We start from the raw sequence: 15,334 nt of genomic DNA, 5'->3' as shown, positions 1-15,334 counted from the left end.
GAATGTTTCTGACACCTTGTTGAATTTATGACACCAAGAATTAAAGCAGTTCTGAATGAAAATGGGGTCCAACCTGGTTCTAGCATGGTAGACCTGATAAGGAAGCCATGTTTACATTTCAAACCTCACTGGTAAAGGGACAATGTAGGCAGCCTACCTGCAGATAATGCAGTTGTACCACCCATTGGAGTTTTGCTTAAACTTCACCTATTAAATATTTTATATATTTCTAAAATGATCATTAATATACAGTGAAATGTTGAGCATAAAAAACAAATGTCTGAATATTGCTTCTCAACCCGCTCCCACAAACACACCACTGACTGTTTTTGGCTTTCTACTGCTTCCATCTTCAATTAAATTATGAAAGTATGTATGGATTGCCACCAGATAACACAAGACATCTTTATCCTGTTGGTTATTCCCAAGCTCAAATTTACTGTCAGCCAACCAGCATTCAGTCAGTGTGTAGCGTTAGCTCTGCAAACTTGGTGTTAGATTTTTAGAGGGCTGCATGTCTGTAAGTTTGCATTCAGAAAGTTCCCAGAATCCTTCAGTTTGCAAGGACTGAGAGTTAGACAAATGGATCAAAAAAAAAAAAAAAACAGTGAAAATCGACTCCTGAAGAGCAAACATTCTGATGAGAGTTGAATAGCTCAGGTTTTTCTTACTTGCTCCTCAAAGATTTTATTAATAAAAATGGCGTAGGAGAGTATATTTCATATTTGTTCTTCGTTTATTTTGTTTACATGCAATATTTCTCTTAATCTCTGTAAGCTTGATGTCAAAAAATATTTAAATGTTCAGATTTGCTTCATAAAAGGATCAAAATATCAGATATTTCCATATGTACTTGTGTTGGAAGCTAACATTTTTACCCCCTTTTTTTGTCCACAGGAACCAACCAAAGGTAAATATTACAGAAAATTGTGTTAATTTAATTCTCATGCTGGAGATTTTGGTGCTCTGGTTTGTGTTTACATCTTGGATGTTTTCTTCAGGTTTTTGCCTACGACTACTGTTTCTGGTCTATGGATGAATCCCAGAAAGACAAGTTTGCAGGTTGGTGCATTTTCGCTCTGTGGCTGTGTTTTGCGAGCGTTGATTCTCTTTCTGATTCTCACTCTGTTTTTAGCTCATGTGTGACTGGTGAGTCATTTCTTCAACTTATCTCCTGACAAAATGTTTCCTGATATTCAGAGCTATTTATGGAGCTGAAGAAAGAGACTGTGAAGGGGGGGCGATAAGAAGAGTTGCACATTATTTACATTTGGTTTTAGTGTGGTTTTAATAAATGTGCTGAATCAGAACAAAATGTCTATCCTGGCTTTTCTGAGTGTTTTTCTTTGAGATTCTAGTTTGATTTGTGATGTTGGTTCAGGTCAGGATGTGGTTTTCCAGTGCCTTGGGGAGAGTCTGCTGGACAATGCCTTCATGGGCTACAACGCCTGCATCTTTGCTTACGGACAAACAGGTAATTTTACACCTGTAACCATTTATAGTTGAGTTTTTCTTGACAGACAAAAAGCTCAAACTGTCAGAGCTCTTTCTTATGTAATCTGCTCTACAAACACGATTTTAGTAGTTTTTGGCTGTATGGATTGTAATGCCGTTGGTTATTCTGATCCACAGCTTGAATTGGCAAGTGACACCTGCATCTTTTTTAGTTTTACCTGAGGAAGTGGAGGGGGCAGGTCTTCGCTTCATGCATTCTTGGTTCTTCAGAGCATGTTTATGGCTAAGCTGGTGAAGCAAATTGTTTGTGTTTAGCTTGACATAATTTTAGTAAATACTTGTTTGGTCCACATTAAAACACTGTTTTAATGTTTTTTTTTTACCTAATTTTATGTTTCTTTTCAGATTATGTATGCTTTACAAATGACATGTAGGTGTTATGGCACCTCTTACATAGCACTGGATCTCAAACTTTTCTACCGTGCCCCACTTTGCAGGAATAAACAATCCCTGCAAAAACTGCAATATAATGCAAGTTATTTGAATGTTCAGTTCAGCTGATAATCGAGGTTCAGGGCGCAGGTTGAGTCCAGATTTGAATACTTTTGGAGTCGTAGTAAAGGCAGCACTTGCGACATTTGTTTAGCTGTGTAGATAACAGTATACAGTTACTGTGCACAAAGCACAAATGAAAAAAAAATTCAGGCTTGCCTAAAAAAACGACTAAATAAACGGTTTCAGGATGAACATGAATGTCTCTTTATAATGATGTAGCTGCAGCTCTAAACCTCAATCTGATCATTTTACAGTATGTGAACATTATTTCTGATAACGTGAAGCAGAACAAAATTACAGGTTTTAGTACAAACAGTTCAGGTGGGGTCTCCAAAGCTGCCATTTTGGTACCGTTTGCCACCATCAGAGGCCTCCAGTTGGAAGACTCAGGTTTAAAAGTGTTAAACACTAATAAAAGACGAGGCAGGGAGACCAATGACACCCGCAGAGTGATGAAGCCCTGCATCCCACAGATGTCAGTCTTTAACTGGTTCAGATGCTTCGAAGCAGTGAGTTGGTTTCACAGCAGTTGTTTTAAAGTGATTCAGAGATTCACAAGAGTTCTGTTTCACCAGGGTCTCTGCTGGCCATTTGGGTGCCCTAAGCACAGAATTAGACATTTTTACTGTTCACCACTAAAAACGGCCAGCTCCTCATTATAAGCTTATGCATAAATTTGCTACTAGGAAAATTAAAAGTTGAATTCTAAAGTTTGTGAAGAGACTTTCTTACAAAGAATTGTGCCATTTGCAGTAGCAACCAAAATGATGAGCATAAAAAGAGGAAACATTTGCACAACTGGACAAAAAATTTTCCATAATGATGCACAAGGTTGAATGTTCTCAAAGTAGAGTTCCAGATACTGATCTATATCAGTAGCATCATCAGATAGGGGCCCAAATCACCAAATCACACCATCGAAAGAGGAGAAAGTTGCATCCTTGTAAAACAATGCTACCTCTGCATCAGCATTAATTAAACAAATAAAATAAACAAAAAAACCTCTGAACACTTTTGTCAAGTTTTGAGTTTGAGCCATAATCCAGGAGAGAGATTATGGAGATCGGGGGGTTGGCACAGGCTCTAATCATCAATGTTACTCATAATGAAATGTTAGTTTTGTATTGTTTATATCTGTTATAAAGTTCATATTCTAACAGACTGGGTGACATGTTACATGTTAAGTGTCATATTCATAGTGAAACTGTTCACAAAATCCCTTAAACTCAGATAAAATGGTCTGTTACTGTTGTATTGACATTTACAGAGTGTCATTGAACATATCAGACCCTTAGAGATCACAAATCTGTCAGTTAATGCAGCGAATTATGACTTAAATCATTTAAGATTTGTGATTGGTTGGATGTTACAGGTACAGTGTGTAAAATGACTGACATTTAGTAGTAAAGATAAGCATAGAAATTACTTCACGTGCCAAGCATAGTTGTGAAAGAACAGTGGCTGTCAGTGGCCAAAATGAATCTCGGTATGAACATGTTTTCATCTGTAGCACTACAGGCAACTACGTCAACACTGTGTGCATGTGTACTGTCTTCTTCAGTGGTCCTTTTTAAGTTACTTAGCCCAAACTGTGCTCTAGTGTCTATGAAAGAGAGCCGGTGCTGTAGTTTTAAAACTCAGAGGGTTCTCTCTTCACATACACAGTTATTTGTCCATCCAGTGACGCCGTAGAAAAATGGTGGCACAAATATGGCATCTGCCTTGTATGTGGATCCACTGCAAGTAGATATAAATGGCTCATTCTAAAAGAATAAAAAGCACAACAGTTATTTTAGTAAAGTGATCAGATGCCAAGATAAACACAGTTTTAAAGGATGTGTAAAGTTTTTCCGTCATTGACCTTTGAATTTTTTTGTACGATGCACCTTTAAGGGGGCAGATATGTCTATGTACAGAGCTGCTAAATTCTTACCCATTCTTAAATTCTGCCCCCAACAATCTGTTAATCCTGTTAATAAATCATCAGTAGCACTGGTTCACACTTTGCCATTCAAAGTGCCATACTATTTTTATTTTAAACATGCACTGATCCGTCGTCGTGTCCTTAGGTAAGACTCTTCACCCTCCTTGCCTCCAGTGTCAGCATCGCTGGTGTATGAAAGAGTATGAACGTTCGGTGGTGGTCGGAGTGGCCGTGGGCGTTGATTGGCTGCCACGTTTCCATCAGTCTGACCCAGGGCAGCTGTGGCTAGACACATTATTATTATTATTATTATTATTATTATTATTATTATTATTATTATTATTATTATTATTATTATTATTATTATTATTATTATTATTATTATTATTATTATTATTATTATTATTATTATTATTATTATTATTATAGGGTTGTAGCTTCAAGAGGCTAATTACAGGGCTTTTATATCAATAAAAATTTCCATTCTTTTACTTTTTATTAAAAATGTTTTATTTAATGCTGCTTATTCATTAGCACCTCCTTCCTTCCTTTTTTTGGCTGCTGCCAACACTTGTCAGATCTTTATGTTCTTTATTAATTTAGCCTTTAGTCTTAGCTGTTAATCTTCCCAAAGCATGCTGAATTTGACCTGCTTTGTTTTCCCTGTGTGATTTACGGGCTTGTAAACAATGCATCTCCAGGTTCTGGGAAGTCGTACACTATGATGGGCTCGGCGGAGCAGCCCGGTCTCATCCCTCGGCTCTGCAGCTCCCTGTTTAGCAGAACGGTGCAGGAGGCCCGCGAGGGAGAGACCTTCACTGTGGAGGTCTCTTACATGGAGATTTACAACGAGAAGGTCCGAGATCTGCTCGACCCTAAAGGGTGAGGACATGTTTATTCCAGTACGTCCTGTTTGGAACCACAAAAAGAGCGAACTGTATTTAGGTACCTCAGTTTCTGTGAGTCTGTTGGGCGTAATTTATCATACAAGCATGTTTTTTGCAGATTTAGCAGAAAAACTGCGTCTCAGCAGTTGCATAAAAAGTCCTGCTTTTTTATTAATTTTTTTTACAGCATACAGTGGGTGAAATAAATATTGGACACATTAATAATTTTCTCAGTAAATATATTTCTAATGAAGTGAAATGAATAGTGTGTAGATGATAAGAAAACAATGTCCTATGTTCTTCCTGACTCCTTTCTATAGGAGTCGACTATCTCTGAGAGTAAGAGAACACAAAGTTTTGGGGCCTTATGTTGATGGTCTGTCTCGCCTAGCTGTGGCCAGCTACAAGGTAACGCAAACATTTCATTAAAAAGGATTTTTTGTTATTAGACTGTGTTGCCGTGGGAAAAATGTAATATTACAGGGATGGATGTTTTCAACAGGACATAGAGTCTCTGATGTCAGAGGGAAATAAATCTCGCACCGTTGCAGCTACAAACATGAACGAAGAGAGCAGCAGATCTCACGCTGTGTTCAACATCATCCTCACACACACACTCATGGACCTGCAGTCTGGAGTAAGACATTGTTTTTCTTGTGTTTCTACTCACACTTTCAAGATTGTTTGTTTTTTTTATTAGCAGTTCCAGAAGAAAATTTTTCCATCATTATTTTTGTTTTAATCTCTAACTCAGTAGTTCCCAACCTGGGTCCGTGACCCCCCAAGGGGGTCCCTCAAAAGAACACAGGGGGCCCCCGAGGCTTTGAACAGTCAGAGCCTTTGTGATTAATGTCCACACATTGTCCTTTTTTTGGGAAAAGAAAAGCAAGGCTATATAGTTTTATTTTAACTCTGGCTTTATCAAAGGGCAGGATTCTGCCAGAACACATTATTTATGGTGAGAATCTCCCTTTTTAAAGCATAAAACCAAGCACGGTATTTTTGGAAGTGGGGTTGTATTGTTGAAATGCTGCATGAATGGATAGATCATCCATCAATCTTTCCTTGTTGTTTATGGGTCTTTCTAATTAAGTGGTGGCTACAAAAGGAGGGATTTTATTGTTCTGATTGTGTCTTTTTGTTTTCATGCGTTTGCTCCAGACGAGTGGAGAGAAGGTGAGCAAGTTGAGCCTGGTGGATCTTGCTGGAAGCGAGCGAGCAGCAAAGACTGGAGCAGCAGGGGAGAGGCTGAAAGAAGGCAGTAATATCAACAAGTAGGTCCACAGAAAATGCTTGAACCAGTTTTTACCTCCGGTTCAAGGATAAGTCGCCTCTATTGTGTTTGTCTTCTCCTTAATATGACTCCCTAGAAACTTGTGATTATCCCGATGATGTGCAGACTTTTAATCCACCCATTACAGCTCCTCTCCATCCCCACCCCCTCTCTACAGGTCTCTCAGCACTCTGGGGTTGGTTATCTCGGCCCTGGCTGATCAGGGAGCAGGGAAGAACAAGAGCAAGTTTGTTCCCTACAGAGACTCTGTGCTTACCTGGCTGCTCAAGGTACGAAAACAAAGAGAAACGGGACAGCAGCACAGTTTCTTCTGAACTGCAGATTCACTTCAATACATGCAGTCGTATGGAAAAGAAACAGCTCTTTTCATTTGAAGGTTTTACATGTCAGAGTATATAACAGAAAAAAAATATAGAGTCATTATCAGGTCTTAAAATTTGGGAAATACAACCTGAGCAGAGTGTTGAAAAACTCTGTACATCCATAGCAAAATCAGATGTTTTAGTAGATTCCTACTCTGGAGCATTCAGGCCCAATGTGGAGGGAAAGGAAGAAAGGGAGGAAAGACATCAGCTGTGATATTAGAGAAGAAACCATTGCTGCACATCAGAATGAGAATGGTTACAAGATCATTCAAATAGTTTGGAGTCCATCATTCCAAAGAGAGAAAGATTATTCACTAGTGGAAAGATTCAGGTGTGCACATCCAATGTCAGACCGTGTAATGTGCAAAGATAAAAAAAAAGGGGAGGAACATCTCAGACTCTCAAGGCCTCAGTTAGACTGAACATGTATGGCTTGTTTGGGAGGGTTGCAGGAAAAAGTGCTTCTTCTCTCTAAAAACAACCTGGCAGCACGGCTTACACCTGCAAAGCTGCATCTAAAACAACCACAAGACTGTGTGCAGATATTTGGTCAGAATGCCCAAAAAATGAAAACGCAGCATATCAATAGAAATGCTGACAATGACACAGTGAGTGAAATAAGTTGTGTTGTTGCTCACTTAAGGTTGTAGTATTGACACAGTAAGCAGTGGTAAAAAATAAATAAACAATTTAATCAGCTGACCCCGAAAAGAAGAACGAAGACCATCAGACTGTGCCCTGGAAAGTTGATGCCAGATGTTAAACTAAACCCTTACAGATGATCAAGCTAATTGTCATCCAGTTCTGTCCCGGGATCTCCTCCTACCAGGCTGTGCCCAGAAAACCTCCAATGGGAGGCAACCAGATGGCATCCTAATCAAACCACCTCAGCTGGCTCCTTTCAATACAGAGGAGCAGCGACTCCATGTCAAGCTCCCTCCAGATGTGTAAACATCCAGCCTTCCGAAGGAAACCGATTTCAGTAACTTATTCATTCTCTGTACCGCTAAGTCCATTACAGGTAAGCTAGTACACCCTGGACAGGTCACCAGTCCATCGCCAACACATAGGGGACAAACAGCCATTCACACTCACAGGGAGAATTTAGAGTAATCAATTAACCTAACATGCAAGTCTTTGGATGGTGGAAGGAAGCCGGAGTACGCGGAGAGAACCCACGCATACACAGGGAGAACATACAAACTCCACACAGAAAGGCCACCTCCCCCCAGCTGAGATTCGAACCAGCAACCTTCTTGCTGTGAGGCTGCGGTGTTAACCACCACACCACTGTGCAGCCCATTTCAGTAACTTGTATCAACAATCTCATCTTTTTGGTCTCTACACAAATCTTATGACCACAAGTGACGGTTGAAATTTAGAAAGGTCAGAAAATGGAAAGTTTCAGCTCAGCTCTCTCATCACCATAACACACCAAACAGAGGCTTCATTACTGCTGCTGGAGCCCCGATCCCATCTGTCCACGTCTCACTCCATCCTACCATCACTGAAGAACAAAATCCTGAGGCCACTGTGCTGCTTCAGTATGTACTGTTATTTACTGATCCAGAGGGCAAGCAGCCCAAATCCAAATGCTTTTTATCTGGCTTCCTCACACTCTTATACACGAGCCTCCAGATGCGTTTTTATGTCCTGATACAAAAAACTGTAGAATCACAAGAGACTGTAATGTCTTTCTTTTTCAAGACTGCAACAGGAAAAAAGTGCTTTTAAGCTTCTGAATATTTAATTCTGCAGATACAAGTTTTAGGATTCAAGACTTTAATCACTCTTTAATTGAACTGTAAACAGTTTAAATGCTTTTAAGTGTGGATTTCTTTAAGAAACTCATCTTTTCCCTGTACTAGTTCCCATAAAACTTTCTCTTTTCACATATTTATTCCATATTTATCAGAATTAAACTGGCTTTTTTTTATGTTTTTTCCTGACATCCGTGTCCATTCTGAGTGTTTGGTTTGTTCCTGCAGGACAGTCTTGGAGGGAACAGCCGGACCGCCATGGTTGCCACCATCAGCCCAGCAGCAGACAACTACGACGAGACGCTGTCCACTTTGCGTTACGCCGACAGGGCCAAGAACATTATTAACCATGCCGTGGTGAATGAAGACCCCAACGCCAGGATCATCCGCGAGCTCCGAGAGGAGGTGGAGAAACTGAGGGAGCAGCTCACTGAGGCTGAGGTGCAGATTCAGCTGGACTCAAGACTTTCGTGGATGGCTTAATGTGTGCAGAATGTAATGTGACTGCTGTCGTTTTCAGTCCATGAAGGCTCCAGAGCTGAAGGAGCGACTGGAAGAGTCTGAGAAGCTGGTCCAGGAGATGACGGTGACCTGGGAGGAGAAACTCAGGAAGACGGAGGCGATCGCACAGGTAACACACGTACTTTCAGGATTTTCTTACTAGGGTTATTTATATATGAGTCTTGGCCCAGCTCCTTGTCTGCTTAGTCTTACATTTCATCTCTATCTTTTAAGACAAATTAGTGTATTAATTCTAATATAAATGACATATGATCTTCCTGTAGGAGCGACAGAAGCAGCTGGAGAGCCTGGGCATCTCTCTCCAGTCATCTGGCATCAGAGTGGTGGAGGACAAGTTTTTCTTGGTCAACCTCAATGCTGACCCTGCCCTCAATGAGCTGCTGGTCTACTACCTCAAAGTATTTGACACAAACTTAAAATCCTGTGCTTGTATAACACACATGTACCAGACCAGAACTGCCTTAATTCTTGGTGTCATAGATACAACAAGGTGTTGGAAACATTCTTTAGAGGTTTTTCTCCACGTTGACATGACAGCATCACACAGTAGCTGCAGATTTGTTGGCTGCATCCATGGTGAGAATCTCCTGTTATTGCTGTTGTTAAACCAGGCCACATTGGCACTAAAGGGCCCACAGTTCCCCCACTCCATTACACCACCAGCAGTAGCCTGAGGCATTAATAGAAGGCAGGATGGATCCATGTTTTTTTGATGCTTACACCAAATTCTGATCCTACCATTTCAATGTGGAACCAAATGGAGACTCATCAGACCAGCAACGTTTCTCCATCTTCTATTGTCCAGTGTTGGTGAGTGTGTGTGAATTGTAGCCTCAGTTTCCTGTTCTTAGCTGACAGGAGGCACCCGGTGTGGTCTTCTGCTGCTGTAGCCCATCTGCTTCAAGGTTGGACATGTTGTGTGTTCAGAGATGCTGTTCTGCAGACCTTGGTTGGAACCAGTGCTTATTTTACTTCCTGCTGTCTTTCTATCATCTCCAACTAGTCTGTCCATTCTCCTCTGACCTCTGACATCAACAAAACATTGTGGTCCAGACAGCTGCTGCTCACTGGATATTTTCTCTTCTTCAGACCATTCTCTGTAAACCCTAGAGATGGTTGTGTGTGAAGATCCCAGTAGATTCTGAAATACTCAAACCAACAACCATGCCACGTTCAAAGTCACTTAAATCTTTTTCTTCATCATTTTGATGCTCAGTTTGAACTCAGCAAGTCGTCTTCACCACGTCCACATGACTAAATGCATGGAGTTGCTTCCAAGTGATTGGCTGGTTAGATATTTGTGTTAACAAGTAATTGAACAGGTGGACCTGACAAAGTGTCAGCATAAAGTGTCAGTGTTCAGCGTGGTAAATATTGTTAGTTGACTTTCTCTCCTCTATGCTTCCTTTTGTGTCTAGGAACACACTCGTGTGGGCTCAGCCAACTCTCAAGACATCCAGCTGTGTGGGATGGCCATCCAGGCGAAGCACTGTGTCATCGACATCGCTGAGAACAGTAGTGTGGTGCTTACTCCTCACCGCAACGCGAGGTACGTAGTTGGTCGTCTGCAACAATACTGCAGGTCCTGCCTCTGTCACTGTGATTATTGCTGCATCTTCGTTGAGGTCATTTGTAACTACAAAAATACCAACCATGTGCTTCACCTGTGAAGAAACAGAAAACTTCCTCTGTATGAAAACAAAGCAGGCAATCATTAGGAGCACCTACAGGAGAAAAAACTGAGAAAAACATAAGCCAAGCAACAAGTATATGAAAACATAACTAACTGTAGCAGTGGCTGTATATGCATGTGTGAGTGGAAAATATACTGAATGAATTGTTTAATGACTGGTGCAGTCGTACAGGTGCAGCCACACTGCCAGCCAAGTACCTTTTCCATGTTTTACCAGCACATCATGTTTTATTCTTTTGTTTTTCCCTGTACAGAACTTGTGTAAATGGTGTTGTGGTCACCAGTCCAGTTCAGCTCCAACATGGAGACAGAATCCTGTGGGGAAACAACCACTTCTTCAGGTCCGTTTCAGATCAGAAACCAGTATTTTCTGTCCCATACCGACATGTCCCAGTGGCATCTGCAACTCGTCCTCCTGAACAAACAGAGCTGGTTTATATTTTACACTTTACAAACACATTTTCTCTTCCCGTTTGTTACCCTTCCTCTTTCTCTCACATCCTCACACAACCACCAACGCTCCATGCACACACAGGATCAACCTACCCAGGCATATGGCCCATGCAGGGGGTGAGGATGAGGACAGCAGGGCTGTGATGAGGACTTGTTTGAGCACCGACCAGCTGGAGGTAGATTTGGACACATCGAGTGACGTGTCGAGCGAGCTGAACTTCGGCTATGAGTTTGCACAGACTGAGGTCATGATGAAAGGCATGGGCACAAACGGTGAGTCACAAACACCAAATTTAGCCTTTAATGGATAAAACCAACACATTCTTTCTCTTCTGCATGTCTTCCACCTTCTTTTTTTCCCTCCTTCTCTTCCTCCAGACCCCCTGCAGTCAGTGCTGCAGACTCTGGAGAGGCAGCACGAGGAGGAGAAGCGCTGCGCCCTGGAGCGCCAGAGGCTGATGTACGAGCAGGAGCTACAGCAGCTCCGCCAGCGACTCAGCCCCGAGAAGCCCTCCCACCTTCTGGACACATCCAGCCTCTCAGTCGGCGCCGCCACCACCAGCGTAACCTCACCCGGTTCTCACAAACGCCTGCGGCGCTGGAGCGAGGACAGGTGATGTTCAGCTCCATGATCTGGAACTTGTGCTGAAAAATATTCAGAACACTTTTTAAAAGTTTTGTTTTTCTGCGGTGCAGAGAAGCCATGATGACCCGCAGCCTGAGGCGTCTTCGGGAACAGGTTGTCCGGGCGAAACTCTTGGCCCAGGAGGCCAGCTTTATTGCTGAGGAGCTCAACAAGAGGACGGAGTATCTGGTCACTTTGCAGATACCTTCAGCCAACCTGGATGCTAACAGGAAGGTAGGAGGTTTGAGTAAAAAACAAAAAAAGAGAAAATGGTGAAATAAGCTGCTTTAACACCATATCTGTAAGCTGGGGCTCTGTTGGAAACACCACCTGGAAAGCAGGAGGTGTTGTATGTTTTTTAACTTCTTTTTTTTTTTATATACAAGGAAGAAAAATAAGTTGAGCCTAAAGTAAAGTACCTGCATCAGAGCAATTTCAGATTAAATCTGTAAACAGAGATGTCCTTTCTCTGATTCTTCTGATGATAATCCAGACAGCAAAGTCAGACTGTCAAGCAGGAATTTATTAAAACAGTACCACATTTTTTTTATATACAATACTTTACTTCTACAGACATGTACTGTGATGTTTTTCTTTATTTTTCATTTTATTTGACTTTTATTATATTTATCATGATATATTCTATGAAAAAAAGAACTATATGAAGGCTGTCAAAAATAATGCGTTAACAACAAAAACAAAAAAGTATGTTAATTGCGTTAAAATTAAATAAAAAATTTTGACGCGTGCACAGCATCCGTCATTTATGGCAGCAAGACATGGAGGTGTTTACAGGCAAAACGGAAAAGGATGAGTGGTCACACCTGTTGGGGATGAGGGTGTTTTAATACGCTTTTCTGGTGGTTACACATCTTACAAAAAAAAAGAACCAGAGTTATCCCCCTCACAGAACCAGAACCAGAGTTATCCCCCTCACAGAACCAGAACCAGAGTTATCCCCAGCACAGAATTTCCTGATAACTTTTTCCAGCTACTTTTCATATATGATGCTGCAAAATTATTGTGGCTTGTACTTCACACAACAGACTTATAGAAGATCTGCAACCTCTTTGTGCAGACATTGACTGATCTTAGCATCCCCCAGAAATAGTCTGCTCTGTCCTTTCTTCTAGATGCTTCTATGTTGCATTTCCAGTGTAGTCTGTTTCATAGTTGAACTTCAAGGTTCTTGTATTTATCAACAACCTCCGCCTCTTCTGCCAGGATGTAGATAGTGCTTTGTTTACTCCCATTCCTCCTGAAGTCAACAATCATCCATCTGTAGGTGTACATCCTGCAGTCTGATGTGTACAGTGTGAAGAGAAATGGTGAGAGGACAGTCCGTTGTGGTGTCCAGTGTTGCTGACCAGCTTCTTAGACACTCAACCTTTCAGTCTCACACACTGTGGTCTGTTTGTCAGGTAGTCATAAATTGTGGTGGTGGAAGTGTCAACTGGAATTAATGGAGCTCCTCACATAACAGGGCAACTGAATTGCATTTAAAACACTTCTGAATCAAAGAACATGATCCTCAAAGTGCAGCCTGATTGGTCCAGATGAGAGCGGGCTCTCTGAAGCAGGTAGATGATGGCGTCTTCAACCCCTAAGCCCATTATGCTATGCAAACTGTAATGGGTCCTGAAAGGTGTTTACTTGCTTATTGAGGTGAGCTGATAACTTCTGTTAAAGTACGATAAGCATCTGTTACCATGGTAACTACCATGCATTTAGCTGGTGAGGCAGAATAGAAATGACTTTTTGTCCCAATTTGCTGGCAAGTTTTCTTTTTCTTATAAATGTGTTTTCTTTTCTCCTGTCCATGCAGCGTGATGCAGTTCTGAGTGAACCGGCCATCCAGGTCCGTCGTAAAGGGAAAGGGAAGCAGATCTGGGCTCTGGAAAAGATGGAGAACCGGGTGGTGGACATGAGGGAACTCTACCAAGAGTGGAAAGACTTTGATGAGGATAATCCTGTGAGTGGAGAAGAAGAAGGACACCATATATATAAAAACATGAGAAACTTAAGGAGCAGTCTGCAATCAAAGAAGTGATTCATTCATTCATCAGTCTCAGAGCATTTGACCTGTTTTCTCTCTCCGATCCAGGTGATGCGGTCGTATTTCAAACGTGCTGACCCCTTCTTTGACGAGCAGGAGAATCACAGTCTGATCGGCGTAGCCAACGTTTTCCTGGCCTGCTTGTTCTATGATGTCAAACTGCAGTATGCAGTGCCCATCATCAACCAAAAGGGGGAGGTGGGAAACTGCTGCAGATGAGAGACTGGTTGAACATGTAAGACAGACAGAAAGCCAGACTCAGATCCTGTGTGTGTGTCAGGTGGCAGGTCGGTTGCACGTGGAGGTATGGCGAGGCACCGAGAACTCTGAAGATGAAGGTGCAGGACAGGCTGGCACTCAGCTGAGCATCATGGATGGAGATCCTCAAGAGCGCAAACTGGACTGTGTGGTGAGATGTCTCAAAGTTTTTAAGTCTGACTCAACTTTTTATCTGGGTTTCCCAGTCCCTTTTGTTAATTTTTTTTGTGTATATTTTAATATATTGAAGTTTAGATGACCCTCTTCTCTCTTCCAGGTGAAAATCCTTCAAGCCACTGGTCTTCCTCGCCACCTCTCCAACTTCGTCTTCTGTCAGTACCACTTCTGGGGGCAGGAGGAGCCCGTGTTCACCGCTCCGGAGATGGAGCCGTCCAGCTCGTCATCTGCCTCCAGAGACCCTGAGTGTTCTGTGGTCTTCGACAGCGCCAAGGTAAAGACTTAAAATGGGAGGTGGCTGTCAATAAAAGAAAAGATGGGTTTCCATCCTCTGTTCCTTTCTACTCAGGAGTTGTCTGTTCCGGTATCGGAGGACTTTGTGGAGTTTCTGGCTGAAGGGGCGGTAGCTATCGAAGTTTACGGACACAAGCAGGCCAACCACCGCAGGAACCTGGCCCTGTGGGACCTGGGAGTAATTCAAGCCAAGACCAGATCCCTCAGAGAGAGGTCCAGTAACACACTCCACCAAACTCATATAAAAAGCAGCTCATAGACGGGGTCCATACTGTTAGGAAAAAGAGAAAAAGTAACTCAATTTTCTTCTAATCTTTAGCTGTAGATGGAGAAACTGCTTCTGTAGGCTGCACTCAGACATCATTAGCATTATATCTGGTCTTGCAGAGTACCTGTGTCATCTCCTCTAACCAACATAGTTCCTAATAACCAACATGCTGTTCTGTTTTGCCACGAGTACATTTTCATATATTGTCCAGCACTAATATTTTTACACAATTTAAGTATTTAAGTATTTTTTTTTTCATTATTTAGACAGCCACAGAAGTTTGTAGATGTTTAGTTGAGCTAAAATAACCACAAGAACAGTTAGCTTGGTATGTGACTGTGCAGCTGAATGGAGATGATCTGCTGTGCCCTGATGGTTCTGATGGTTCGGCCTGTTTCAGGTGGAGTGAGGTGACCCGGCGGCTGGAGCTGTGGGTGCAGCTAATGGAGCTGAACGAGGCAGGAGAGTTTACAGCTGTAGAAGTTCTTCCTGCCAAGGATGTCCGCACGGGAGGAGTCTTCCAGCTCCGACAAGTATCTAAGAGTCTTTTTTCTATATAGATTTCTAAGGAAAAACAAGTCAGTTAATTCTGAGGTTTACATTGTTTAATCCTAATTGTTATACTATTATGCACAAACACACTGGTGCTGTTCGGTCCGCTTTAAACTGAAAATATGGTTTGTTTGGAGCCATGTGAACACTCATTCTCGCCAAAGTTAAGACCAAAATAACAAATTCTGGTTCACTT

General features: G+C 41.9%; 1 protein-coding gene across 5 annotated transcripts in view; it reads left to right on the top strand.

The window, feature by feature from the left end:
- LOC121634243 (kinesin-like protein KIF13B) overlaps window positions 1–15,334 on the top strand; it is a 43,800-nt gene that overhangs the window by 8,177 nt on the left and 20,289 nt on the right. For all 5 annotated transcript variants that reach the window (XM_041976778.1, XM_041976777.1, XM_041976774.1 and 2 more), the window contains exons 5-26: window positions 898–910; window positions 1,002–1,062; window positions 1,382–1,474; window positions 4,636–4,816; window positions 5,142–5,229; window positions 5,324–5,458; window positions 5,983–6,095; window positions 6,273–6,384; window positions 8,469–8,681; window positions 8,761–8,871; window positions 9,026–9,160; window positions 10,181–10,311; window positions 10,710–10,796; window positions 10,991–11,181; window positions 11,287–11,521; window positions 11,605–11,767; window positions 13,359–13,505; window positions 13,638–13,787; window positions 13,870–13,998; window positions 14,125–14,298; window positions 14,374–14,531; window positions 14,987–15,119. In XM_041976778.1, coding sequence (XP_041832712.1) covers window positions 898–910; window positions 1,002–1,062; window positions 1,382–1,474; window positions 4,636–4,816; window positions 5,142–5,229; window positions 5,324–5,458; window positions 5,983–6,095; window positions 6,273–6,384; window positions 8,469–8,681; window positions 8,761–8,871; window positions 9,026–9,160; window positions 10,181–10,311; window positions 10,710–10,796; window positions 10,991–11,181; window positions 11,287–11,521; window positions 11,605–11,767; window positions 13,359–13,505; window positions 13,638–13,787; window positions 13,870–13,998; window positions 14,125–14,298; window positions 14,374–14,531; window positions 14,987–15,119 — 2,953 coding nt within the window. The remainder of the gene's footprint in view (window positions 1–897; window positions 911–1,001; window positions 1,063–1,381; window positions 1,475–4,635; window positions 4,817–5,141; window positions 5,230–5,323; window positions 5,459–5,982; window positions 6,096–6,272; window positions 6,385–8,468; window positions 8,682–8,760; window positions 8,872–9,025; window positions 9,161–10,180; window positions 10,312–10,709; window positions 10,797–10,990; window positions 11,182–11,286; window positions 11,522–11,604; window positions 11,768–13,358; window positions 13,506–13,637; window positions 13,788–13,869; window positions 13,999–14,124; window positions 14,299–14,373; window positions 14,532–14,986; window positions 15,120–15,334) is intronic.

This window comes from Melanotaenia boesemani, chromosome 22 (assembly GCF_017639745.1).
Source record: "Melanotaenia boesemani isolate fMelBoe1 chromosome 22, fMelBoe1.pri, whole genome shotgun sequence".
Classification (NCBI taxonomy): domain Eukaryota; kingdom Metazoa; phylum Chordata; class Actinopteri; order Atheriniformes; family Melanotaeniidae; genus Melanotaenia; species Melanotaenia boesemani.
Note: the sequence above shows the minus strand (reverse complement) of the source record. Positions and strands in the feature narration are given on the sequence as shown.